This window comes from Strigops habroptila, chromosome Z (assembly GCF_004027225.2).
Source record: "Strigops habroptila isolate Jane chromosome Z, bStrHab1.2.pri, whole genome shotgun sequence".
Taxonomy (NCBI): Eukaryota; Metazoa; Chordata; class Aves; order Psittaciformes; family Psittacidae; genus Strigops; species Strigops habroptila.
The window spans coordinates 65528802-65553679 of record NC_044302.2 but is presented as its reverse complement, the minus strand read 5'-3'; the positions used below and the strand labels follow the sequence as shown (position 1 = coordinate 65553679).

At 42.1% G+C, this 24878-nt stretch overlaps 1 protein-coding gene across 2 annotated transcripts in view; it reads right to left on the bottom strand.

Moving 5' to 3' along the window:
• Positions 1–5673, bottom strand: part of PCSK5 (proprotein convertase subtilisin/kexin type 5) — a 253347-nt gene extending 247674 nt beyond the window's left edge. For both annotated transcript variants that reach the window (XM_030469899.1, XM_030469898.1), the window contains exon 1: positions 4944–5673. In XM_030469899.1, coding sequence (XP_030325759.1) covers positions 4944–5141 — 198 coding nt within the window. In that variant the 5' untranslated portion in view covers positions 5142–5673. The remainder of the gene's footprint in view (positions 1–4943) is intronic.
• Positions 5674–24878: the final 19205 nt, after the last annotated feature.

Genomic DNA, 24878 nt, shown 5'->3' with positions numbered 1-24878 from the left:
GGTGGGGTTTTTTATGGACAAGGATTTGCTTGCTACAGAAACTACTAATTGCACTTTAAGGGTAGGCCAGAAATGGCTGCAATATATGGGAGGGTGGGAGGAAAGAAAAAAGTCAATTCTATGCATTGAAGACCTGCTATTACACATTTGTGCATTCTAAAGCCCAACAAAAACAGGAGACCTTGGGCCAATTGTTTTGTAGCTTATACTATGTTTCACTGTGTTTGCTCCATTGTGTTTAATAAAGATGTGGTTATGCCATAGAAATGACATGATCAGTAACCAAGTACTCAAGCCTAAAGTTATGGGACAGGCCTTTAATACGCCTTAAACGAAGGCCTGTTAATTTGAGCGTCAGCTCAAATCATAAGCTCTGAACTGATGGCACTAACTACAGCAAGCAAAATCACTGACTTTCCAATTGGTATGATGCCCACTTGTGTCAGTCAACAAGGGGATCTACTTCCTCTGGGTTTTTTATCTACTGCCTCTGTTTTTGTGATATATAACCTTCATTCAATCCTGTGGGGAAAAAAAGTTTTCCAACAGAAAGTAAGTAACAGTTGATACAATCATAAGTCTAAACTGTTGTTCCATGCTCTTCCAAACCATAGATGAAGAAAATTACTGACAGATTCATCACTGCAAGAACTCAAGTATCTTTGAAGAACAAGCTTCTATGTCTACTGTCAACTTCACATTGGTAATGGTAAGGAAATACAGGATAATGAGCAGTACATTGGAGCAATTTGCAGGAAACAAGAACCAGAACATGTAGCCTTTTACTCTGGAAAAACACAGGGTAAAAGAGGACTCTTTCTCTGTTGTGCCGTGTCCCCTAAAAATTAATGGAAAACTCCTCTTTTCAATAAGCAGAGAAGCTGAAGCTTCAGATTTCTGTAATAAGAGATGGAGACCACAGAAGCTTGAGAGCAACAGTTTACCAGAAGCTGTGAGTTGCAGTTCTCAATTGCTCACCAGCAGGTGTTCTCAAGGTCTCCTTTAAGAAGATCTTGTTCTGCCATCTGTTTCTGATTGACTCGTCCCGTCATTCAGACAGGCTTTGTAGCTTTCCTGACAGCACCACGGCAATGAAAATGGACTTAAAAGGAATTTCAAGACTCAGCTGTATATTCTTCAAATCTCACAAGCACCAAACAGAAGGAAAACTAAATTTCACCTGTTACCAGGAATGCACCAAATAACAAAAACAGGGAAAAAGGATGTTGTCCAGTGTTTATAATTCACTGCCTTTCTGGGTCTACAGTTGTGTCGCCACTGATCATTAATGTTCCTTTCAAAGACATTTTTCCACAAACACAATCCGAATATTGCCTACTCCTAGTTATTTTACTCCTAACCTACCCTAAACTCTCTCTTCCATGGCACCTTGCATCTCCACTCATGAAAAATTAACAGGGTAGCTGGTAAGATCTTCAGAAACCCTGTTTTCCATTATTCCCTTCAGCTCCAATCATACAAGTAACTGTTGTCAGAATACCCCTGGTTTGCAACTTTGCAACTCCACCTACCCGAGTTTCAGTTTTACACATAGTTTTACTAGCTCTTATCTTGAATATTTTAATTTCATTATTTTTCTTGGTCATAGGAACTGAGTTGATTCTTTGGGCCAGCTGTAGTGGGACTTGTATTTAGCTTTTTGCACTTTCTCCTTTAAAGGTGAGCTTGCAAATTTAATTTAAAAAAAAAAAAAAAAAATGCTTAATGCATTACACTAGGGGGTTTTTTTAATCTACTTCAGGTGATTTGGGGATGTGTATTTTTATGAGATTTGTAATCTTAGCTCTTACTGACACTTTCAGCTTTAATTATAATATTTCAACTTACCTAGAAGACATACTATCTGTAAAACCAAAGTTTAATTGCCTGGCCATAGCTGCTACAAAATATAGACATTAAGCATGTGAAGTCTTGCCTCTAACAGAACATACTGCTTACTGGTTATCTCTTTCAGCGCTTTCATAGTATATTCAACTAAAAGGATGTCTTTCAACATCTCATACCAAATAGAGATTTTTTTAATTGCTTGTGATTGTCTCTCAGTAATAAACAGTAGATTCTTGGCCCATTTTCTTATTCTTTTGCATTTCTTGTTCTGTGTCAAATATCTTCCTGCTTTTCCAAATCTATGCAAAAAAGCCCATTACAGGCAAATCTACTCATCAGTCCAGACCGTTCTGACTTCTGTTCTCTAAAAGTTAATGCCTTACTCCCTTTATCCATCTTCATCAACTGATACAGTCTATGAAGAATGATCAGTAAGCTTTACAGAAAACAATGCACATTTTTTCGTATTTTCAAGAAATACAGTTACAGAGTTATTTAAAACAGGCTTTGAAATACATATTTACATGTTAAACTAAGTATGGTCACACCACAACCATATGGATTATTTTATGAACACTGAATTCTATCTAGCAACCATGTCAGTCTGATAAAAGATGAATAAGCACTAGTTGGGAATAAAAGGACAGACACTGGACCACCAACATACTAGCAAACATGCCATCACACAAATACTAGTTGGAAATGATTTTGCAAGAAATGATCAGAAACTTAACACTGGCCATTGTAAAAAGATATCCATGAAAGGAAACTCTGCATAAGAAGTGTTGTGCATTTGCACAAGGTCTTAGGGCATGTAACTGTAACAGTAGAGTGCTGAGCTCTATGTTGGCACAGTACAATGATATCTAGCACTCAGTCCAATCCAAAACACATACAGGAAGCTCTGAGGAATTTCTTCACATATACCCATTGCCTGCTTCTTGTTCTTAAAGGCTGGTTACAGCCAGAAGACAAGGAATCGCCCACCAGTCTAGTTTATATCACTACTGAAGTTTTCTTTCTCATACACACACCATTTAACATTCTTATATTCGTATTCTACTCGAACCCTCCATATCTGCATAACTAAGCAACAGTACTGGCTCCCTTCACATATGCTCTCTTTTTATCTGTATACTCAGTAATGTATTTTCCAGTTTTTCATTATTTATAGTCTCTATTTTGTCTCATTCCCATCTGTATACCTGATCAGCAATGTATCTATTATTAATATCTTATAGGTGTGTACATGGCACTTCCACTGACATGGAAGAAGCAACAGTGCCTTGCTCCATTCTTTCTGTAATTCAACATGAAGTCTGGATGTGCAAGGTATAAAAAAACAGACTCACCCAGCTGATCTGACCAAAAGGGATGAAGCACATCCTCCAACTGACTAACTGTTGTTTATTTCGGCACTATAAAGGCCCGGATAGCAATACAGAGAAACACCTTGGGCAAAAGGCATGTCTAAAACAAAAAAGAAAGACTTTGTATTTGGATTCTTAAATGGTAGGTTCAAGGTGGGGACTCAATTTTGACATGAAAGCTTCCTCCTGAATTTTTGTGCCTCCAACTGGGAATAACATTGCCTACCTGCCCACGTGCTCCAAGAGGGAAGTTGGTACTCAGTTATTCTAAGTAACCGCATCTTTACATACCATGTTTTGTGCTACTTCAGTGTAATTTTTCAGCTTTTCTTATGCAAATTATTTATCTTAATAAACTGCACAGCTGCCTTATTCAGGCTTGCAATGATTGGGAACAGTAGAGACGCATACTTTAAACTTTTAAGTCAATGATGCAGTACATGGGGAACTCATTTTACAACACAAATAATAATCGGGTCTCACTTTGATGCGGTTGATGTAAAAGGCCTGTTGTGTAAATGCAGCTGCGTTTTTGTGAATCTCATATATGATGAAGCCTGCTGTACCTGTAAATGCTCACTTCTAAACCTTCAATTCATGTAGTATAAACTACTGTCTAGAAAGGCTGTGCTTGGATGTTCACAGCTAAGCATGCAAAGGAATTGTTTATTTTTTAGGCATTCACCTTGTTAGATCCTACATATGCAAGTCATATTTTGAGCATAACTGTCAGGAAATCCTAGGACACTTGGCACAAACTCTGTCAGAAAAAGTGATCTTAGGACATTTTAAGCAGCAACTGTGCATAGCCGTAGTGGGGAAGGGATTTTTCAGATTGATGGGATCTAGGAAAAACCAGGTGTTTCCTCACTCGCAGTTCTCGGACCTGGCTGGATCCAAGAATTTTCTCACGGGGTAATTTCTGGATCTAGCCAGTCCAGGTGTTTTCAAGCGAAACATCTGCGGGCTCCGCAGAGCCCAGGTGCTGCCCAACCGTCCGGGCGCGGGGCCGGGAAGATCAGCCTGGAGCGCTGGTATCCCGAAGCCGACTTCTCTCCTCCCAAATCCAGCACACCCGGCGGAAAGCGAGTGGGCTGCGGGACGGCTGCGCCGGCCGCGGCGGCGGGCGGTCCAGCTCCCACCCCGGGGCAGCTCCGCGCCCCCGGCCGCCGCACAGAGGCGCCGGGGCCACCCCGAGGCAGCGGGGCCGCCCTTGTCACCTCTTCCCGCCGCACGCCCCGCCGGAAGGGGGGTCGGGCCGCCCCCCGCGGCGGGCCGGCGGCCGCAGCTGCCACGTCCTGGCCGCCGGGGAGACGGGCGCTCGCTGCAGGGCGAGTTCCTCTTGTACCGGCGTTCTTTTCTTTGCAAGGGCGGCAGGACAGTGCCCGGCGCGGAGCGCAAAGTTCAGCCGCCGCAGAGGCAGCACCATGGCGGGCAGAGCCCCGGCGGGGCCCCCCGCGCCCCCACCCCGCGGCGCGCGCCCCGCTCCGCACCTGGCCGCGCTGGGGACGCCGCGGCCCCGACCCCCCCGGCGCGCCCCCGGTGTACCTGCCCCCGCGCATCACCTCCGCCGCGGGAGGCTGGGGCAGCGGCGGGGAGCGCGTCGTACGGCGGCCGCGGAGCTGCTCGTCCCTTGCCCCCAGCCCCAGCGGCAGCGGACACTGCCCGCCCGCCCTTCGGCGGCGCCGCTGGCGCCCGCTCGGAAGTAGTTCTAAGGAGGGTTACCTGTCCTATATTGACGTATCCGTATTTGCTAGCTATCCTGTTGGCCTCCGGGAGCCCCCCAGCAATCCGCACAGCCCAGTGGTTGGTGTACAGGCGCGTCCTGCAGGCAGGCAGCAGGAACCCCAGCACCAGGGTGAGCCGGCAGAGAAGGTCCCCGCCGCCTCCGCCTCCCCAGCAGCAGCGGCGCTTCCAGCCCATCTTCTCCTCCTCTGCACACAACCCCCACAAAACTTCTCCTTCCTTCTTCCGAGGCTCTTCTCCTCACCTCCGGGCGGCACCGGCGGCGCGTCCTCCGAAGTTACCCCGAGGAGGAAACTAGGAAGAGCTTGGAGTAGTGCATTGAACCGCTCGGGGGTTAAATGATGAGGGGTTGGGAATAATGGTTATAACCGGTTATTGCTGCTGTCCCCTCCTCCCGCCGCTCTTCGGGGATTAAGTAACTTGCTTGGAAAGCTTCTCTCACAGTTTCTGAGCGCCAGCTTCTCCGTCTGTCCCCAGCTACATGGGAAGTCGTCTCTCCGCGGGGAGGAGGGCTCCTTTTCCCTCTCTCTGCGCTTCCCTCCTCTCTGACTTCCTTTTCTTGCTAGCGATCTTCTGTCTCCTCTCCCGCGCCTGGCTTTCCCTCGCCTTCCCTCTCGCCCAGGGTCCGCGAACACCGCGGCTGCGGCAGCAGGAGATGTGTGAGTGTTGGCAGCTGAGCGCCTCAGTTCACTCCGGCTCGGCCACCTCCCTCTCCCCTCCCTTCCCCTCCTCCTTCTCCGCCTCCTCCGCCCGCCCTCGCTCCCGCCCGGCAGCGCCGAGGGCCAGGAGAAATGGCAGCCGTGCTGGCTCCGGGCTTTGCCGCCCCCCGCGCTCCCGGGCCTCCGGCTACCGCCAGCCCCGGGCGCCGTCGCCCCGAGAGCCGCCCCTCGCCCTGCCACGCTGGGAGCCTGCCGCCGGGGCCGCGCAGGCCGCGTCCAGGTGCGAGGCCTGCGGCAAGGCCTCGTGCCCGGTACCGGCTGCGGCCCCCGGCCTTGCTCCCGCGGGGTGCTGGGGCCGAGGAGGGGTCTTGGCAGGGCGCCAGCTGCCCGGGGAAGCGGGCCGGGTGTCCGGCGGGACGAGAGCAGCCGCAAAGCTGCATCACCAGTGGTCACAGGCTGACATGGTGACCCCAGGAGGTCAGATGGCCATTACATTACAGACGTTGCTCGGCTTCACTTAACGTTGAACTGGCCTCCGAAATCCGTGGTCGCCAGAATGACGTTCAGACGCCGTTCATCATGAGAAGCAGGCGACAGCCGCTTCAACAGAGGAGTGGTGGTCCAGACGAGGAGCACGGCCTCCTCAGTGGTGCAGCATCACTGTCCCTGTGCAACGTGGCCATGCGCCCTGCCACCTTGCAGGGAAGCGCTTCCAGCAGCAGAGCACTTACAGTGCTAAAAACATGCAGCTGAAACAGATGTGCCTGCCTGAGAGAAAACTCATCTCCACTGAAGCCCAAGCTGTTGCTTACCAGACTAAACCTTGGAGCCCCTACAATGGCTTTGGACAACCTATAGATCGACTCCCTTTTATTTGAAAGTTAGAGTAAGCGTCTGTAAAATTCAGTCCAACATACCTACTGTGAGGATCCATTACAGGTTGTGAGGAAATTTGAACACAAGAAGCACTGTTGTAATGTACTAATGTAAATACTGTGGTTTATTTGCTCTGAGGAACCTAAGGTGTCCTACAAAGCCAGGCAGCTATAATTCTCTTTTTCATGGGGATGTGAAGTATGAGAAGTTAAATGCTTTCTTTACTGTGTCATACAGTAACATGGAGTTCCTTTTTGCCTCCCTCAAGACCTGTGCTCCTACCTTTAAAACCGCTGTTTTCCTAATAAAGTAGTAGTAAAATGCAGACAGCCAAAACCACATGTTCCACTTTAAACTGTTTTCTGCCTTAAGTTCGTTAATTTCCCCCTTAAACATCAGTATTATATTAAAGACTAACATCTTCCCACGTCGTCTGATTGTTTCTAAAGGGGAGAAAAGGGAGAAATCCATTTTCTACCTCCCTGTTTATGTCTCCAAAAATTTCATTGCCAATTATTAGCTTTTCCCTGATAGTGTTGGTTTTTGTTTTTTGTTTTATTTTCCTGTAGTTTGCATGGTCACTTGCTCAGTGTATTACTACCTGCTGTTTACTCCTGTTTGTAGATTCAAGACCTCAGTGGTGCTCACCTTTCCCGGGATTTCACAGATGATAGCTTACTGCTTAGCAGATCAATCTTCTCCTGAAACTGCAATCAACACTCATGGGATTCAGCAGGAGCATTGTTAGGCCCAGACGGTTATGTGTGGCAGCTAATATTCATAAATACGCATTCATTGAATATGACATTAAGTCTCATCTAGTAATTAGCCCTTCTTATTGATTGGTTCAATGATAATTACACAGGTCAGCTCTTTTCCTGTATCTGAACCTTGAGCAGTTTCAGGTTTGTTGGATTTTTTTCTGAAGACGATAAATTAAAAATCTACTTTCTGAGCTTTTTTCAGTTAATTTTATTGTTGCTTTGACTGCTTTATTTCCTGCTATAGATGCTGGGGGGTTTTTTCCTGGCAAAAAAGGCACAAACTACAAGCAAAAAATAAAGCCATACTGTCATGTACCTACTTCCAACTTAGCTTATGTGACGGAGTGTTTTATACTCTGGCACCAAAGCCAGTAGACTTTATAAATACATCATTGTCCCCACATATCTGTTCCTAATGCTACATTGAATCACGTAGCCTAACAAAAATGTTGTGAAAGTTATGCTACACCTATAAACAGCCTCTGAAAAACGAGGGATGTAGTACCCACAGGCATCTTTCCTGTGATTGTAGAGTCCCCTTTGCTGAGGCCACTGGAGCAGATGGCAGTCATAGCTGGTGTAGGAGCACACGGGTAGTAATGTAGAGTGTTTGAACCTGTTTCAGTGTGGACCCCAAACTACAAAGTTTTGCTGAGTGCTTCATCACAGCCACATCCTTAGGGGAGGATGCACTCCCACCCCTTCCCCTGGAAAAGAAAAAAAACAAAAAACCTGACAAAAGAATAAACTAACCAAAAGAAACAAAACCCAAACAAAGTAAGTCAAGAACTCCTGAATTCCTAACCCATGCCACATTCTAATTTAAACTGTTTCTTTCTGAGTCGGCTAGGAAGTATGCTGGGCACCAGGTGACCACTGAGGAGAGTGTCAGCAGTGGTATAGTTTTATTCAGCGTACTGGCTGTATGTGGACTGCATGTAGCTGGTAGTTGAGTTTTCTTCTGTACTCTGTTGGTAGCCAGATAGCTTGTCTATACAGACCACACTGGGTGGTAAGTTTTTTCTCTCCTGAGCAAGGGCACTAAATTGGTCCGTTTCATCACTGCTGTTATAACCCTGTACCTTTTATCTATTTCCTCTGCTATGGAAGGAAAAAAAGTATCTGGATGGCTGCTCGGAATGCAAGTTTCCATGTGTTTCTGTCTTGTCATTTATGTACTGATGGCTAATCCCTGAATCCCTTTTCTGTTGTTATTTCCAAATGACTGTGATCCAGGATCTGACCTCAGTCTCTGTGCTCACTCTCCTCCTATTTGATCTAATTACCTCTCTTCTCACTATTTTGCCTACCTAGTCCTGAAGTTATTCTTTCCTTTCTAGTCTTTTCCCAGCCTGAAAATACCTCTGGCTCACTAGCTTTGGCAGTCTCTCTCTACTCTGCTGTGCTTCATTTCAGCTTTCCATCACTTCTCTATGTGAGTTTCACAGATCAGTGCTCCAGAGATGTGTTAAGCACCCCAAGCTCATAATTAAGAAGGAAACCACAGAGGGCACATATATTCAAAGTCCTCCAGGAAAAAGTCCTGCTGGCAGACATGTTGGCCTCTAAAGACCTTCTAGCACAGAGAAAGTTTTCAGAAGGAACTAGGTATACATGTTCATCAGCTTTTGGAATGGGAAAGTCTGGGCCATAGTAGATGGAAGAATACTTTTCAGGGAAGAGGAATCTTCAAAGAGTGGAGGTTGTGTCAGAGAGACATTTAGAGGTTGCCTTAGAAAGATGGTTAGTTTTGGAATCTAAAGGAGTATTCAGTTTTCCTTAGTGTCAACCATAACAGTGCAGCTAGGTCACGTGACACCAGCCACCATACAATCCAACTTGCTGGTACACAGTTCTTTCTTCTGCACTTTTCCATGCCTTGGGCTTACCTAAGATTTTATTTACTTTTCACTTCAACTGGTTCTAAAAAGAATAAAGTTGCGTTTGGGTGTTTGTTTTCTGGTTTGGTTTTTGGTTTGGTGGTTGGTTTTTTTTTGTTTGGGTTTTGGATTTGTTTTGTTGGTTTTTTCTGTTTTTTGTTTTGTTTGGGGTTTTTTGTTTGTTTATTTGTTTTTTCTTTTTAATAAAACATGGTTTTACGCATGTTAGCACTTTTTTCCTTACCAGATACCTGCCTCCTTGTACTTTGAAACAGGATGTGATCGCTGTTTTGAGTACATTGCTGCTCTCACAGAAAGTCAAATTCTGAGTAAGAGACTTCACCTGTATATTACACACTTTGCATTCAGCAGCCAATACCTCGTGATTGCTCACCCTCACTGGGCATGCCTCTCGCTGTTCCTAGTATGTAGACCAGAGGGTCTCTACCTCTTGACACTGTGTGCAGTCCACAGCAAAGCATGGCTTTTCTGCAGCAATTGCTGTTTCCACTTCTGGTTGGTCACTGTGGGACTGAGCACAATAATTGACAGCAGTCTTCGTGAGCCTTCTGGCAATGCAGAGGAAGAAAGCCTTCTGCCCTGAATGTAAGAGAAGACAAGAAACAGGATGGGTAGAAGTACTCAACTGGGATAAAGAGTCTGGGGCAGGAGAAAGGAACAGAAAGAAAGTGGGACAGGAATTTGGCAGAGCAGTCCTCTGCCCAGGGTGTGCTCTAGTCCAAGCCTTGGATTTTCCCTGAGCAGTCTTAATGGCAGAAGTTCGGTGATTCACGTAAGGAAATAAAGGACAGGGTACTTTATTTCCTGTCTGTTGCTAGCAAAGAAATAGAATTTGAGTCTGGACCTTGGAATAAGCATGAGTCTGGGCTTTCCCTGATCACGGATATTTGGACTGATACTGCCTCATTCTGTTACCATATGGATTTAATTTGTTTTTATAGTTAAGGCTGCACTGCATATTTTTCCATTCTGTTCACCCTCTGCTTTCTCTTACCTTTCCTTCTTTGATTGTGTTTATTGTTTTTTGAAGGAATGATTCCCATCTCATTACAGTTCTGGCCATACTGGCAGGCATAATTTGAGAAGATGCTAGTGTTAACTGCGAAACTATCTGAAGAGACTCGTGTTGACACCTGTGCCAGCATGCTTGTTTGTCATCTTTCCATTTGTGCATCTCTGATTGGGCTGAAATGTAAACTGTGTCATTAAAGTAATGGTAACTTACATCTTTCATTTTTCCTTTTCTCCCTGTTTGTTTGGTTTTTATTTCAGAAATATAGTTGACAGTACAAATAGCTGTACTAACTTTACTGGCAACCCATAGAGCATAGCTAGGATGAATTGCTAAGGCATGGAGAGAAAAGAAGGGTGGTAGAAGCAGGAATCTTTCTTAGCTGACTTCAGCACCTGACCCAGTATCCTGTGACGCTAAATCTCGAGTTCTTTACAGAAGAACTACTGGACATTTTCCCTCTCCAACTTCTCATTGTAAAGTTTCAATTATAGATTCTCCAATACACACAGAAAGTGGGCATCGAAAGATTTCTAGTGTTTGGCGATGAATTTTAGCAATGGAAATTATCTTGGACTCCTTTAGTATGATGGTGGGAAAATCTTTTGTCTGATATGACTCATCTAAGTGAATTCATCCACGTGGAAGAAGTTGGGTTTTTTCATCCAAGTTCATTCGAGTTAACTTGTTTCTTGATCATCTCCTGAGTCAGAATTATTATAGCTACCCTTTTCTGTAAAACTGATTCAGCTATACTGAAGTAGCTATAGGATTTTCCCTTCCTAGTACAGCATCATAGAAACCAAATGCAAAATGCAATGTTAATTTCATTGTTCTTTTCTTAGGCAATATATTGTTGTTAAGAAATGGCTGAGATATTCTTGCTAAAATGAGTGGTGCAGTGGCAAGTGAGAATCCAACCTGATTTGCAAACTATAAATATAATCAAAAAATAGTAGCTAAATGTCTTTATCTGGAGAAAAAAAGTAATTCCGCATCTTCCGTCATGGCCCACCCTCACTTGATGAGCTCTAGTTGGGCTAGCTCTGTTTGTGCTCAAAATCCTCTCAGGGACTACTGCAGACTCTTCACTAAGAGAGCTGGTATTCAGCTGCTTCACAGCCATGTGCCATACCTTCTTTAGGTGTGGGATTGTCTTCTCAGTTCTTGTTCCCTTATCTTTGTTCATGTGCTTCCATGAGACTTACCTTGTCATGATGCTCATGCACATGCCTAAGAAACTAATTTCATGAGGGTAGGTTGATTATGCTTAATCTTCTTTGCCCTCTTCTTGTTGTGTGACAAAGTGGAAGTCATGTCTTCAAACTGTAAGAGAACTTGCGCGCCTTTTCCACTGAATAATGTGTAGAAATAGTATTTTTAGAGCATCCATTTAATTGGGGCTCTCCCTTGCTCCCAGTACAACTCCTGTGAATTACGCCTGCCATTTTTTGCATGGAACTTGTTTAGCACAATTTGTTGGGCCTTGGAATGAAAAGGAGCTGCTTTACTACAGCCTTTGTTTAACAGATTATATGACCTTGAAATGGTGAGTTTATTAATGGGGAAGGAGGCTGAAAGAACAACCACCTATCATTTAGGAAGGATAGCAAGTTTTTGAACACTCTTTGTTCCAAGGAAGAAGTTGGGAAGGGGTATTTTAGAACATGCAACCTCTATTTGTTTGTGATTGAATAAAAAATAATTCTCTTCAGGGAGTTCAAGGTCACAGCTGTGGAAGGTCCTTTTCTCCTAAGATACCATTCACAAACTTTCTGGCTTCTGAAAGTGAAGAAGTCAAAGGGTTTACCAGACAGAAGGATAGAGTGACCATTGGTGGAACTGCATATGCTCTTCTCTGTTGCAGTTAAACCAATGCCAAGAGTGCAAAAATGGAAGTTCCCATTCATTGCTTATTAGTGTTAAACAAAAATGGAAAAAGGTTCAGCTATGTCTGACAGATTTTAAGTCTGAAAGGAGGGAGATGGAGGGAAGAAACAGACACCTGGTAAGAATGTCCCACTTACAAAGAAAGATACTGTGAGTGCAAAGTGGTTTTTTTTAACAAGGGCATGACACTGATCTCTTACCTCAGAAATTCATTTTGCAGTGTCAATTCATTGAGGAGACAATTCTGGTGTTTTTGTTGCAATGGATAGAGAAAACGGACATCCTTGCAGATGCCTCTGTGCTCTGCCTGCTGAAGAGCAGAGGTGCACTGACAGTTTCTGTCCCAGCCTCTTTGGTGTTCTTTGATTTGACACAAAGGACAAAGTAATCCATTCATGAGAGCTCTTTCATTTCCCAGATTCTCTTCCTATCTTTTTTTTAAAATGAAAAAATACTTTTTTCCTTTTTTTTTTTTTGTTTATTTTTGTTTTTTCCCATCTCTGCAGTCTATCTGCCTTTCCTTGTCTGCTCATCTTTCCGCTGCTGGGAAGATTTTTCTCTTCCCTCTTTGTCCATCTCATCATTTCTCCCCTTCATTCTCACTGAGAAATATATTCTATATGTCCTAATCATGGAATGTTATTCTTTGTGCTCACCTCTGTTAATCATGAAAAGCAAGGGATATCATAGCTGAAAGTTTTCATGAACGATAATAACCATGATGATGTGTGTCTAGTACAGGTGGCTGAGAGATTCTTGCTAAGGTATCATATCTTCATGGTAGATAACAGCCTACTGTTCCTTAACTGGTAGTCCATGTTCAAAGTGCAGAGTCCTACAGTGGTAATTAATGGTAATTCTGAATCAGAAGTTACAGCATTGGTGAGCCTTCAGTGATATGTTATCCAGGACTGGAGGAAGTAACCGATGAGGGAAGTAGAGGCATCAGGGTGTGTTTAGCTGCTCACTAATTCAGACAACTCATTTCTCCCAGAAAGTTCTGGGAATGCTATATTTTAAATGTATTGTCTGGAGAATGATGATAACGAACAAGTGAATTTAATGCATCTATAGCCACAGAGCATCATCTGAGTCTTAAGTTTATCATCTGAGTTGAGTTCTTTTTGTTATCTACAGATCATTTTTAGATGGACTTTTGATTCTCTTATGTTGTGCTATATAACTATAGTAAGAGAGAAGGGCACAGGAGAGAGAAAAGGTAGGGAAGGAATGAATGAAAGAAGGAATTAAAAAAAATAAAAAAATAAAAAAAAAGTAAAATAAAGTAAAATGAAGTAAAATAATTAATTACAAAAATGTGGCTAGAAAAGTTAAGCTCCTAGTCAGGGTTAAGGCTTAAATTGACTTTTTTTTTTTTTATAATTGATAAGCATTATCAATTACATTTTGTCACTTTACTATGTGGGTAATATATGATCTACAATCTCTTTAAATATTAATTTCCTTGCTGTTAAATGCTGCAGCTTTGTAAATGATGTGATACTGACAATAAAGTACATTTTCTAGGAACCTTAACTGTTTTTTAAAATGAAAGTGATTTTGGTTTGGATTTATATTGTGAGTGATGCAAAAGACAGGTTTTGCCACCTTTCTCTGCTGTTAGGAAATTAAACTCCCACAGTCCATGAGGAAATTAGATTGCTCTCAGGAAAGTTTCACTTGTTTTGGAAGAAATATAAAACACTGGTTCTAAATCATGTCAAATTCTTCTGCACCCATAAGCACTCCACTCTTTCTTCCTGTCTGTGTCAGCCTTACTTCATCTTTGTCTCTTCTGTGTTGATTCCTCAGTTGGATAATTCAGACCCAAATATTTGTATTTTTTAATTTTGATTTAGCAACTGAGCAATTAGAGAACAAACAAACCAAGTAAGAACATTTGCTGAGATACCTGTTAGAAATCCGACACTTCTCTGTGGCCCTTTGCATTTACACCAATTTTCTTTATGCTGTAAAATGCAGATAATTTCAGGAAATAAATATGATGCTGTTTAACATACAAAATGCATATTTGTGGTATTTAGCAGTTCCCAAAAAAAAAAAAAAAAAAAGCCACTGCCAAAATGATCACTAAAAAGAAAAGGACATCTATACAGAGAACTCTGAAAGTGATATTGTTTGCATGTTGGAAAGCTTTCTTCTTGTATTCTGAATTATCTCCTCAATGAGAGGTAGGTACTTTATCATGTAACTATTTGCTGAAATGCAAGAAAAGATTTGGTTTTGTCAGTTCTGTGGGTCATAGCTCTAAATTTGAATACTCACAGTTAAAGAAGTATATCTCTAGTATAAACATTATCACCACCACTGATATACCAGATGATTAAATTCCCTGAATCTTTCATGAGTCTCATGAATGCAGCAAAATTATGCTCACAGGTAGACACACAATGTCAATGTGACATTTAAAACTTACGAAGCTCTAATCAACAAATAAATCTTATAATAATCCTTTTTTTCCCTTTTCTTTTTCTCCACCCCCCCCACCCCCCCACCCCCCACCCCCCGTGGGCAAAGCCTGTATGGCCTTGAGAGTCAGCAGTCTGAAATGTTCAATCCATGCTAGTTCTCCCTGAGAGATAAAAAAGACTGGGCTTTCTGAAGACCTCCTTCTGACCAGAAGAGTCACACTTATACCATCAGAGAGAGAAGCAATGCCCTCCGATTTATATCATCAGTAAGAACTTGCCAACACAGGTGGATTTCAGTGTGTCCTGTGTCACTTAGTTTACTTTTTACTTCATCTATCCATTCATGAAGTAAACAAAACCAGGGAAAATATAATCACTCCCAGTACTACAGTAATGAATAAGAAATGACAATTTCTGGTAGAAATTCCATAAAAAGTAAGAGGAACTAATTCCTTGGTCTTCTTACTTCCAATGTGGCAGAGGAATTCAGCAACATTTCCGTAGACTCCCATGGGCAGTGGACTGTCCTCTCTTAGTCAATCGTGTTCTGAGTTGCTTGGTCAGCTCTAGTTCTGGCCAGTTTTCTGGTCAGCTCCACAGATGTGTTTCACTATGTTATCATCAGAAGAAATACTCCAGCTTTACATTAGTGAAACAGTGAACAGGATCTGGCTTACTGAGTCAAGGTGATGTGTTTCCAGCATATTTGAGGGAGAATGCTGATTTCAGTAACTGTACAATGCCAGCTGACTCTGGAGTGGGTCCAAATGTGAATTTAATCCTGATTTGGGTTCTCTAGATGCACAAATAAATTTTGTTAACTTGGCTGTGAGATGGTCTCAAGATGACAAAGATGATGCGGCCATTTCTGAAATAATATTGTTACTGTTGCTTCAGCTACAGGAAATGATGCTTGAGCACTGCTGCATGCATCAGAACAAGAATTCTTCCTCCAACAGAGCACGCTTTGTTTAGCACCAGTAATACCACAGGTGAGGATCAAACGGAAAACCTTTCAACATAAACAGACAAAACAATATAATACAACTGGCAAGCTTTTAATCTCTAGTGTCACAGGGAGATGCTGTGAGAATAAGAAGTTAACACATGGAAGCCAGCTGTAGCAACTAAATGTCTCATCGAAACTTCTTCTTAGATAATGAAATCCATTCACAAGAAGTGTCACAGAAAGTTGGAGTGACCTGATAAAACGCAGAAGAGATTACCAGATTTATTCTTGGAAAGGCAAGAAAGTGAAGCTCAAAGCCTGACAGACTCTTAAAATGATGAAAATGTGACTGTTAATTCAAAAGTTTATCTCCAGATGTTCAAGATTTTTTAAAGATAGCATGTTGCACAATATATTGGAAAGCCACCTGTAAGTGTACATAAAACAAACTAAGACAAAATCAGAAAACCAGCTACATTCAGAAATACAGCTGGACATTCTGTGGAAAACTGCTGAAATTATCTGAGCAGAATTCTGGCTTTACCGTAAACTCATTGTTAGGAAAACCAGGCTGCTATGCTGCCCCTGGAGCAGCCAGGGAAACTACTTTGAGGAAATGGTGACTTACAGAAAGAAGTTAATATACTGGGTTTACACTAGGTGCAGCATATAGTAGTACTTCAGTGCAACAGTGCATCTAAATGCAAGACATAGTTGGTATGTGCTATCACATTGTTCCTTGCCCCTTTCCTTCTGTGTGCATGAGGAGGAGACCATGGAAATGGCAAGGGCAAGCTGGGGTCATCTCATAACTGTGTATTAGAGGAGCAGCCTTTCCTTCCATACAGTGTGTGAAACTATATATTGCAAACATAACTAAGATTTTCCTGCTTTTGCAGACTCTCTAGTTGTTATAACATGTTGGAAGCTCCAGATAACATTATTCATTTTGTTTGTCTGCATAGGTAGAAGCTACAAATAGATAAAGAGCTTCTTGTGCTTTAGATGTGACAAGTTAAAAACTTACACTACCTTTCCAAACTTTTACAGTAAACCGATGTCCTTAATTGGCTGTCAAAGTAGCATAAATGTTTAAATCATTTGAACCCCTTAATAAAGCCTAATTAAAGGTGAAATCATTGTTTTATGCATTTCACATGGGCTTTTGCTATAGATCAAGTAAAATCAAGATTTGAACTCAAACTTTTAGGAAGTCCTTAATAAAATGAATCTCATTAGTGTCAAACTGCTTGTTTAGGAACCTGATTAAAAGCCATTTGACATTAATGAGAGTAATTTTATTAAAAGCTTTTAAAATCAATCCCATATATAGATGCAGGCCAAGTTAAGGAAGTCTGTCTAAGTGTGTGTAATGTATTTGTCCAGGGATCTGGGCCTATTCATGCAGTTTGTCTGCATAGCTCACAGAGTTGGAAGGTAGGGAGACAGAAAAAATATGGCTTACTGCTCATCTTTAAACTTTGTTGATTTTACTGGAAACCTCTGGTGGTTTTTTTCCCTGCTTTATCTCATACTAGTTGCAAATTCTTTCAAAAGACAGATGCAGGTCCCCAAGGTATTAAGATATTACCTATATTACACATTTCTTATTACAGTCTCACAACGAGAATGAGCAGTGAAATTTGAAGCTTCTTGGATCTGTTTCTTCCAGCAAGACAACACAAAAGGGCTGTACTGTGCTGGAGGTTTTGACAGTGTAAGTGCAGCAGCTTATTGTCAGATCTTCATAATTAAAATATTCTTTTCAGATTTGGATGTGGACTTATACCCTGTCTATGAGCTATGCGAAGAGGGGAGCTGAGTCTGCATAACATGCACACACATGTAAGAAATATATTTTTGCACTCCTACAACTAAAAATAATAAACCCAGTGCTGTTTTAACCTTATAATTATCTTCTCCGTATGTCTACAGGCGAAGGTCCACATAATTGAAAGACATTTTTTTTCAAAGTTTTGCTCTTCTTATATTGAATTTTTACCTGAAATGTTTTGCAAACTTATGTGTAATGTTTGCTGCTAATTGAGCTCTCACATGAAGCTGAGTGTTCCACATGGAAGATAAAATATCTGTGCCATTGTGTTTACTTTGAGGATATGCTTGGTTTGTTTTGAAATTTTGGCTGGAATTAAAAAATGCAACTGGTATGCCAACAGTTCTTTGTCATGCAGCTATGTGGTCTTTTTCAGGGGTGGTCAATTGTCTGACCCCATTTGGTTTGTGTATTTAGGAGATGTCACAGAGAACTTATTTGTTTGTAAAATTATCTGTGTAATTTTAAAGCCTGAACATGATAGTTCTGTTTGCTTCACAGGCAATTTAAGATGTTTTCTTGATAGCAAGTTTGAAAAAGGAGGACTAGAAGGCATTGTTGGCAGGGCAATAAATCACCTTACAGATGACTGTCAGTCTCTTTAATTTTCCTTTCAGTTAAGTATCTAAGGGCAATACTCAGATTTTTAGGCTTTTAAATGTTTCTGGATCTGGAGGGCTAGAATTGTGCTCATAACTATGCCTTGTGGGACAGCAGTTTCTCACTTAGTTCACACTGTTCTTTGAACATCAGGATCTCAGATGCATAGAGGTATCTAGTGTGACTGAGGATAGATTTTTGAAAGACGTTCTATATGCCCACAGCTCTTACTGAAGTCAATATGCTCTTTCAGTAAGGAAAACAGGTCATACTGTGCTGTATATCTTGATTAGTGAGCTGTTTCTGTATTCGTGAGGCTGGGACTGGATAAACAGTGCCTGAGACTAAGATATTTCTCCTTCTGCAACTTCTACAATGCAGACTACTCTGTATTTGCCATTCCTTGATTTGGTTCCCCTCTGAGTCATAGTTCAGTCCAGTTATCCACTCTAAACCACTTTGCAGGGAACAGAGGTATATCAGTGTTTGCAGTGTGTGCCATCCCCTTCTTGCCTGCGAAGCAGGAACAGAGCATCGGGTGCTGTTGTGATGATGACCTTTGGCAAGCTGAGATGCAAAGCGCACCCCACAGGAATTTCCTCCAGCACAAAGGTATTTAACAAATTTGCCAATTCCATGGTGGGACCTAGTCGGTAGGTGGTCCACTTGTGTGTCTATCTTTCCTTATCCTCTTGTTAGGCTTAGAGAAGCTGCAGTAAGAGGGGAAAAAAAAAGAAAGGAGGAAAACAAAACAGAAAACAGCTATTAAACTGGAAAGGCGTGATCTGCATAATTGCTCTAATTGCAGCTAGTTCTGCAATGAGTAGTCCTGCTGTCAAATTCAACAGCGACATAGGGGGAAAAAATATCTCCAAGTCCTTTACTATAACATGAAAGACATAAAGAAACTCTTATGATCATTGCCATTGACTTTAAAGAGCCAATGACTAATTAAGGGGGAGGGGAAACAGTGCCATTGTTAAATTAGTGAAGAAAGGATTAAATTGGCAAGCATAAATAAACAAAATTAAAGTATGCACTTCTCTGGCCTTTTTGAGTTGCACGAATTTGTATATCAGTCATGCATGACGAAAGTAGTTGTTCATCATCCGTTGGGATTTTTAAGATAAGTGTAGCAAGTATTCTATCAAACATGGACTACTCCAAATGTTCTGCTGTCTCAGGATTCCCAAAAAACCAAGGAAGTAAAACCACACAGACTATTAGCAGAAGCAGAATGTCATCCACAGACCTGAAGGTAGGGTTTAGAGAAAGGAAAGCCAGCCTGCCCTGACTCCAACACTAACTCTCCGTGGCCTTGCACAGATTGCTCCATGTCTCTTTCTTGATTTCCTTATGTTTAAAATGGGATAATAAAACATACTTAGCTGTCTCATTCTTGTGTTGTGAAACTTTGTGTCTGGATGGTGCATTTGCAATAGAGAAGCAAAAGATTTATAGGCCTCTCTTAAATTTTTTTCTTGAGATATAAGCAGTGATAAAACTTCTGTTCATATTTAGGAAGCCCAGTTTTACAGAGTGGAAACCTAATCAGGCTATCCAAATTTAGAGGCTAGTAATAAAGAAGTAGCTCCTGAAACAAACATTTGTTACCTGCTGAAGTGTGGCCATGGAGTATGAATATACTCTAGCTTGAAAAAGGAACAGTGTGTTTCCTGTTTAATTTCCACTTCAATAGAATTAGCACAGAAATATTTTTCTTTTCTTTGAAAAATTATATGCTTTCTCCTTTGTGGTGGGTTGACCCTGTCCAGTAATTAAGCACCCACCAGCTGCTCATTCACTCCCCACCTCATTGGGATGGGGGAGAAGATTGGAAGAGAAAATGCGTGAAGGACCTCATGTGCCAAGACAAAGACCACTTAAGAAGTGAAGAGGATAAAAAGAAGGAAAAAAAAAAAAAAAGAGCAAGTGATGCAAAGGCAATCACACACCACCTCCCACAAGCAGACTGCTGACTGATGCCCAGCCAGCATCTGAGCAATGACTGCTCTGGAAAAACTACCCCCAAGACTTTACTGCTGAGCATGCTGTTATATGGCATGGGACATCCCTTTGGTCAGTTGGGGTCAGCTGCCCAGCTGTGCCCTTTCCCAGCGTCTTGCCCATCCCCAGTCTCCTCAGTCATAGCAGGCAGAGTGAGAAACAGAGAAGGCCTTGATGCTGTGCAAGCACTGCTCAGCAGTAGCTAAAACACAGGTGAGTTGTCAGGAGTGTTTTGGTGACAAATCGAAAGCACAGCACCATACTGGCTGCTGTGAAGAAATTTAACTCCCTCTCAGCCAGACCCAGTACACTCTTGTGTCATCTAAAGTGTTTTCTCCTGCAGTTTGGGCTCACTCTGAAATTCTAACGTCTCCTCATTTTGTGTGTGTACATTGGACCAAGGTGCCTTTAAGACTAGTTCTAGGCACCTCAAACTTGGAAATATAAGTAAGATTCAGACCATAGGTTATTTTTACCCAGTCTGAACCAAATGCTTATATTCAGACATACCCAAAGTTAGGAAAATTAAGATGTGCATGGGAGCTTTGATGTGCCTTGGGACCATCTTTTATAGTGATAATGGGTAAAGGAAAACAAGATGAAATAAAATCCAAGTTATATCCAAGACATGGTGGAAGCAGCCCTGTTTAAAATGTTGAAAACACTCTGCTAATTGTTTTTAATCTCTTTATTTTTGTGCATTTTTGTACTTCCTTGTTCTTTCCATGGTAGAAAGCTAACATGCCTGTTCTGGAGAAATATCTGGCCTGCCTGGAAGTGGAAGTACTGTAAATGGCATAAGAAAGCCTGTACTCATGACATTTCCTTTACAGTTTTGCTGACTATATGTTAGAATGCAATCATGTTGAAAATGTTAACTGATTTTGCCTTGTTCCATGCCTGTCATCATTTTCCTTTTCACATCCCTTACCTCCTGCTCATTGTCTGTCTATAGGGTACATCTTGATGCGGTGTAGTACCTTCTTGGCAGAAACAGTATTCTTTGGAAAGGATATCTTCTGGTTTTTGGGGTTTTTTTCATTATGAGGCTAGCTTGGTACTCAGAATTATTGAGCAGGATGGCTTTCGATAACAAATACTGATATAGGGTCATGTTATTATGAGACCAAATGTGGAACAGGCCGGCTATTATTAGGTATTGTTTCCCTCTGTTAATATTTTATGCTGTGTGATATGTCTTAGCCTTCCTTTCCCACTGTTGCTACTAACCAGCACCCTAATAGCAGTCTGACGTGTGAGGCTGAGAGCTTTATACTAGTGTTAGCCACCTTTTCCTTACTTTCCTCAGTTCTCCAGAATAAATGAGCAGCTGTGTAAGACAGGCAGAGAGACCAGCCTCAGGTTGCAGCTATTTTCGTGCACTTGCAGCCTCCTTATGGAAGCTCCATTAAATCGCATGCTTTAGAGGCTAAGGCAGGGTAAAGCTCAATTCTACCCCATCTGTCTGGTCCTGCTAGTGGCACGTGACATCCTCCTCTTTTGCTGGATGTGGCTGCTTCTGTCTAGCCCCTGCTGATGGGGTGTTCCTCTGGTTTTCGGCAGTTTAAGTTGAACCTCAGCACCACATAAAATAGACGTTCTGCAAAAACTACTGCCTCTGAGGAAAACTGAAGCCTCAATGTTCCTCGAAGAAAACAAATGTGGGAAAAGAGCTGGGTGGAAGGAACAATCTTTAAAAGCTCCTCATACCTTGAATTCTCTGTGGGTAAAGGGAATAACTGTACTTCACTCTATTTAATTTTGATTATGTTTCAAACAAAGGAAACAGCAAAGGCAGCGGCAAAAGTTCCATTATGTCTGGAATGGATGGACGTAATAATTCTGAGTTTAATCATTTCTTCAGGCAGAACAGAATATCAAGAAAACTTAATTCTATCTGAAGAATGATGCACCTTGTGGGAACGTGAAAACATATATGAATGGCATGATTTTAAACAAGAGCATCAGACAGACATAAAATAACAAAAAAGTTCACAATTTCTCCTTGTAAGGCAGACTCAAGAAAGAATTGATTTTGAAATTTTGGGTTCTGAGTTCCCTGAGGAGGTGAGATTTCAAACACACTGGACTACTAGGAAGACTGTAGAAGGATACCTGAAATTTGTAAAATAAGAGATTTCCCCATAACCTGATGAAAGTCTGTGGAAGGTAGTCAATATTCCAGTAAAGAGAACATAAAAATTATTACACAAAAAATATTTAAAGAAACACAGAGGACTGTATGTACTGCAGATTTAGTCCAGTGGAGCAGCATGGGGCTATATGAGCTGTGACTCAGCGAGCATTTGCAGTAGGGTTGGAGTGTGTGTTGGAGCACATCACATATGCAGACAGTAACAACAGCACCATCAGTTCAGAGGATTTTCTCTGGGAGTGTTGAGCAATATGGGAATGATTGGACTATTAATTTGAAAGCAATTAGAGCATCTATTAAATTACTTCAGACATTGTTTCTGGCAACAAATTACACAAAAAGCGGTTTTGTTTACACTGAAGGAAAGCCAGTACCTCTGGAAGTAAACACTTAAACTGTAGGTTTCCACTGCTAAGCTTCTCCTAACTGCAGGCACAGGAGAATAAGATGTTTGGATAGGCAGGAATTTGCTATGGTACTCTGGGCTGAGACCTGGAGCTCATCAGTAGATTCAAGACCCCAGAACAACTGAGGAAGGAGTTGAGGATCTCTCACAGAACACTCTGCTCAGAACTGAGAAAACGGAAAACAATCCAAGTTGCATGATTCATGCTGCTAGAAATCCCCTGCAACTTTAGGTGGAGGATTAAAAGAGGATTTAGTTAGTGTTATTGTTCTGGTGCTACGGTTCTGTGTTCAGGAATACCAAAGTTGTATACCAGCAGATCGCCTCCTATTGCAGATTTGGACTGTATCAGGCCTTAATGTATGACTGCATTTCTGTCAAATTAGTTGGGACACACGGTACACTATTTACTCTGGCTTCATGCTCACCGCAGGAGGACAGGTGGTATGTGATCTGGCAGAAAATCTGTCGGGACAAAGCTACCCTTTAAATACTTTTTTTTTTTTGGCAAATTTGAATCCACAGAGTGAGTTTGTACTAGCTGAACTGTTATTTCTTCTGAGTCTACAACTTGGATCCAGCATACGTACCCTAACCCATCCATTTTCTGCTGAAGGCATGGCTGAGGAATCACAGGGACAAGAGGAGGGGGTGGGGAAAAAGGTGGATCTCCTTCACTTGTGTATAGATCACCAAGGAATAAATAAATAGGAAAAAGAATATAATACATTACCACTAGGTAGGTTGGTGCCTCTCTTTCCTTTTGGAAGAGGAGACACAGCATATTTGAGAGTTTGCCCAGACAAGCAACACATGTCACAGGCAGAGAACCCCAAGACTTTGCACAACCGGATATGTGCGTACTTCCAGAAGCATTGCTGCCATTTTAGGGAAGCTCCATGGTTCCTGCCACATTCTGGGGACGTGAAGTCCATGAAGTAGTGGGCTTTTAGGTTTGGTTGGTAGGATGAATAGTTATGAACATGCCTTCTCCATAGAAGCTGGGCTCAACAGGAGTCCCAAACTGATAGCAAGTGTGTTTATAACAGTATCTTCTCTCAAAGCTTGTTGGATCAGGGTAAGTGGGAGAAAAGAGCGTTTGAATAAGACACTTTTCTGTTGCCTCTGTGGCCTTTGGGTGCATTTCCACTGTATTCTTAATCAGATTTAGCTGCAAGCTGACACTGAGTGCCCTCTTCCCACTCCACACCACCTTTACCTTCCTATCATCCTTGCACCAGCTTTGACACTGCATGTCTACAGAGTGCAAGCTGGGGAGCAAATGGACCATCAAAAATTACCTGATCTGTGCCTTTTTCCTTCCTGCCTGCCTGCCCGCCCGCCCACCCGCCTTCCTGCCTGCCTGCCTGCCTGTCTGCCTGCTTGCCTACCTCACTCCATCCCTCCCTCCCTTTTCCCTTTCCCTACTTTTGTGAGTTAATTTTAATGAATCAGTTTCCCAGTCCATTTCACTCAAGAGCTTGTGCTGTTAGGACTAATTTTGTGACGTTAGAATTGGCTTATGTTGACTTACACTATGTAACTGAGTTAAAGCACAGAGAGAAAGGAAAGAAGCCGATAGAGACTTAATTGTCACCTTTCAGTCGCCAGTAATTAACATGCTCGTTTTAAAATGGACTCTGTTTCTCACAGATAGGTTGTTCTCAGATAATCCAATGTACAGATGGTGTTAAGTGCCTGTACCATACTGTAAACATTACTGACTAAAATATACAACTATAAACGATCTCTGTGTCTACATGTAGAGAACAGTTTGTATGTTTATGAGGTTGATGTAAATCTGTCTATTATGTGCATTTTTACATGTTACTCTCTTAGCTTTAAGAGAATGCTGTGGCAGTGTGGACTGTGCCTTTAAGGGCTGAGGTTCCCAGGCAGAGATTGCGGGCAGGGGGTTGTGAAGCCCTTTTGTTGTTATGCACAGCCAATTAAAACCAAATAGAAAATAAAGTAGATCCTTTGCAAGAACCTTAAGCCCTTGAATGATCACCGCAGGTGTCATCCATAATTTTCTAAAGAACTTGCAGTCTTAAGAGAAGGCCGGGGGCACTGGAAGGGGGCAAAGATTAAGCAGGTTAGTTTACCAAAGTAAGACCAAACTGTGACACAAGGCACACTGAAAAGAGCAGAAATATTTTCTAAATTACTTGAACTCTTTCCTGCATAGGCTGAATTTGCTACAGGAACTTCCCTTTCCTCAGTATGCCTGTCTGGGGTTGGCTTTGTAGTGGTGGCAGCAACAAGCAGCTGTAGTGAGAGAGATCATGTATAGCTATTTGGTCCATCGCTTTGCTGACAGGCCGCTTCTGGTTTTGTTTCTTCTTTTGTTTCTTTGAGGAGACAGATGCTGCATGTGTGTATTTATGCTGGGTGCTCCACAGATTTTTCAGTGGACATGAATAGCTACA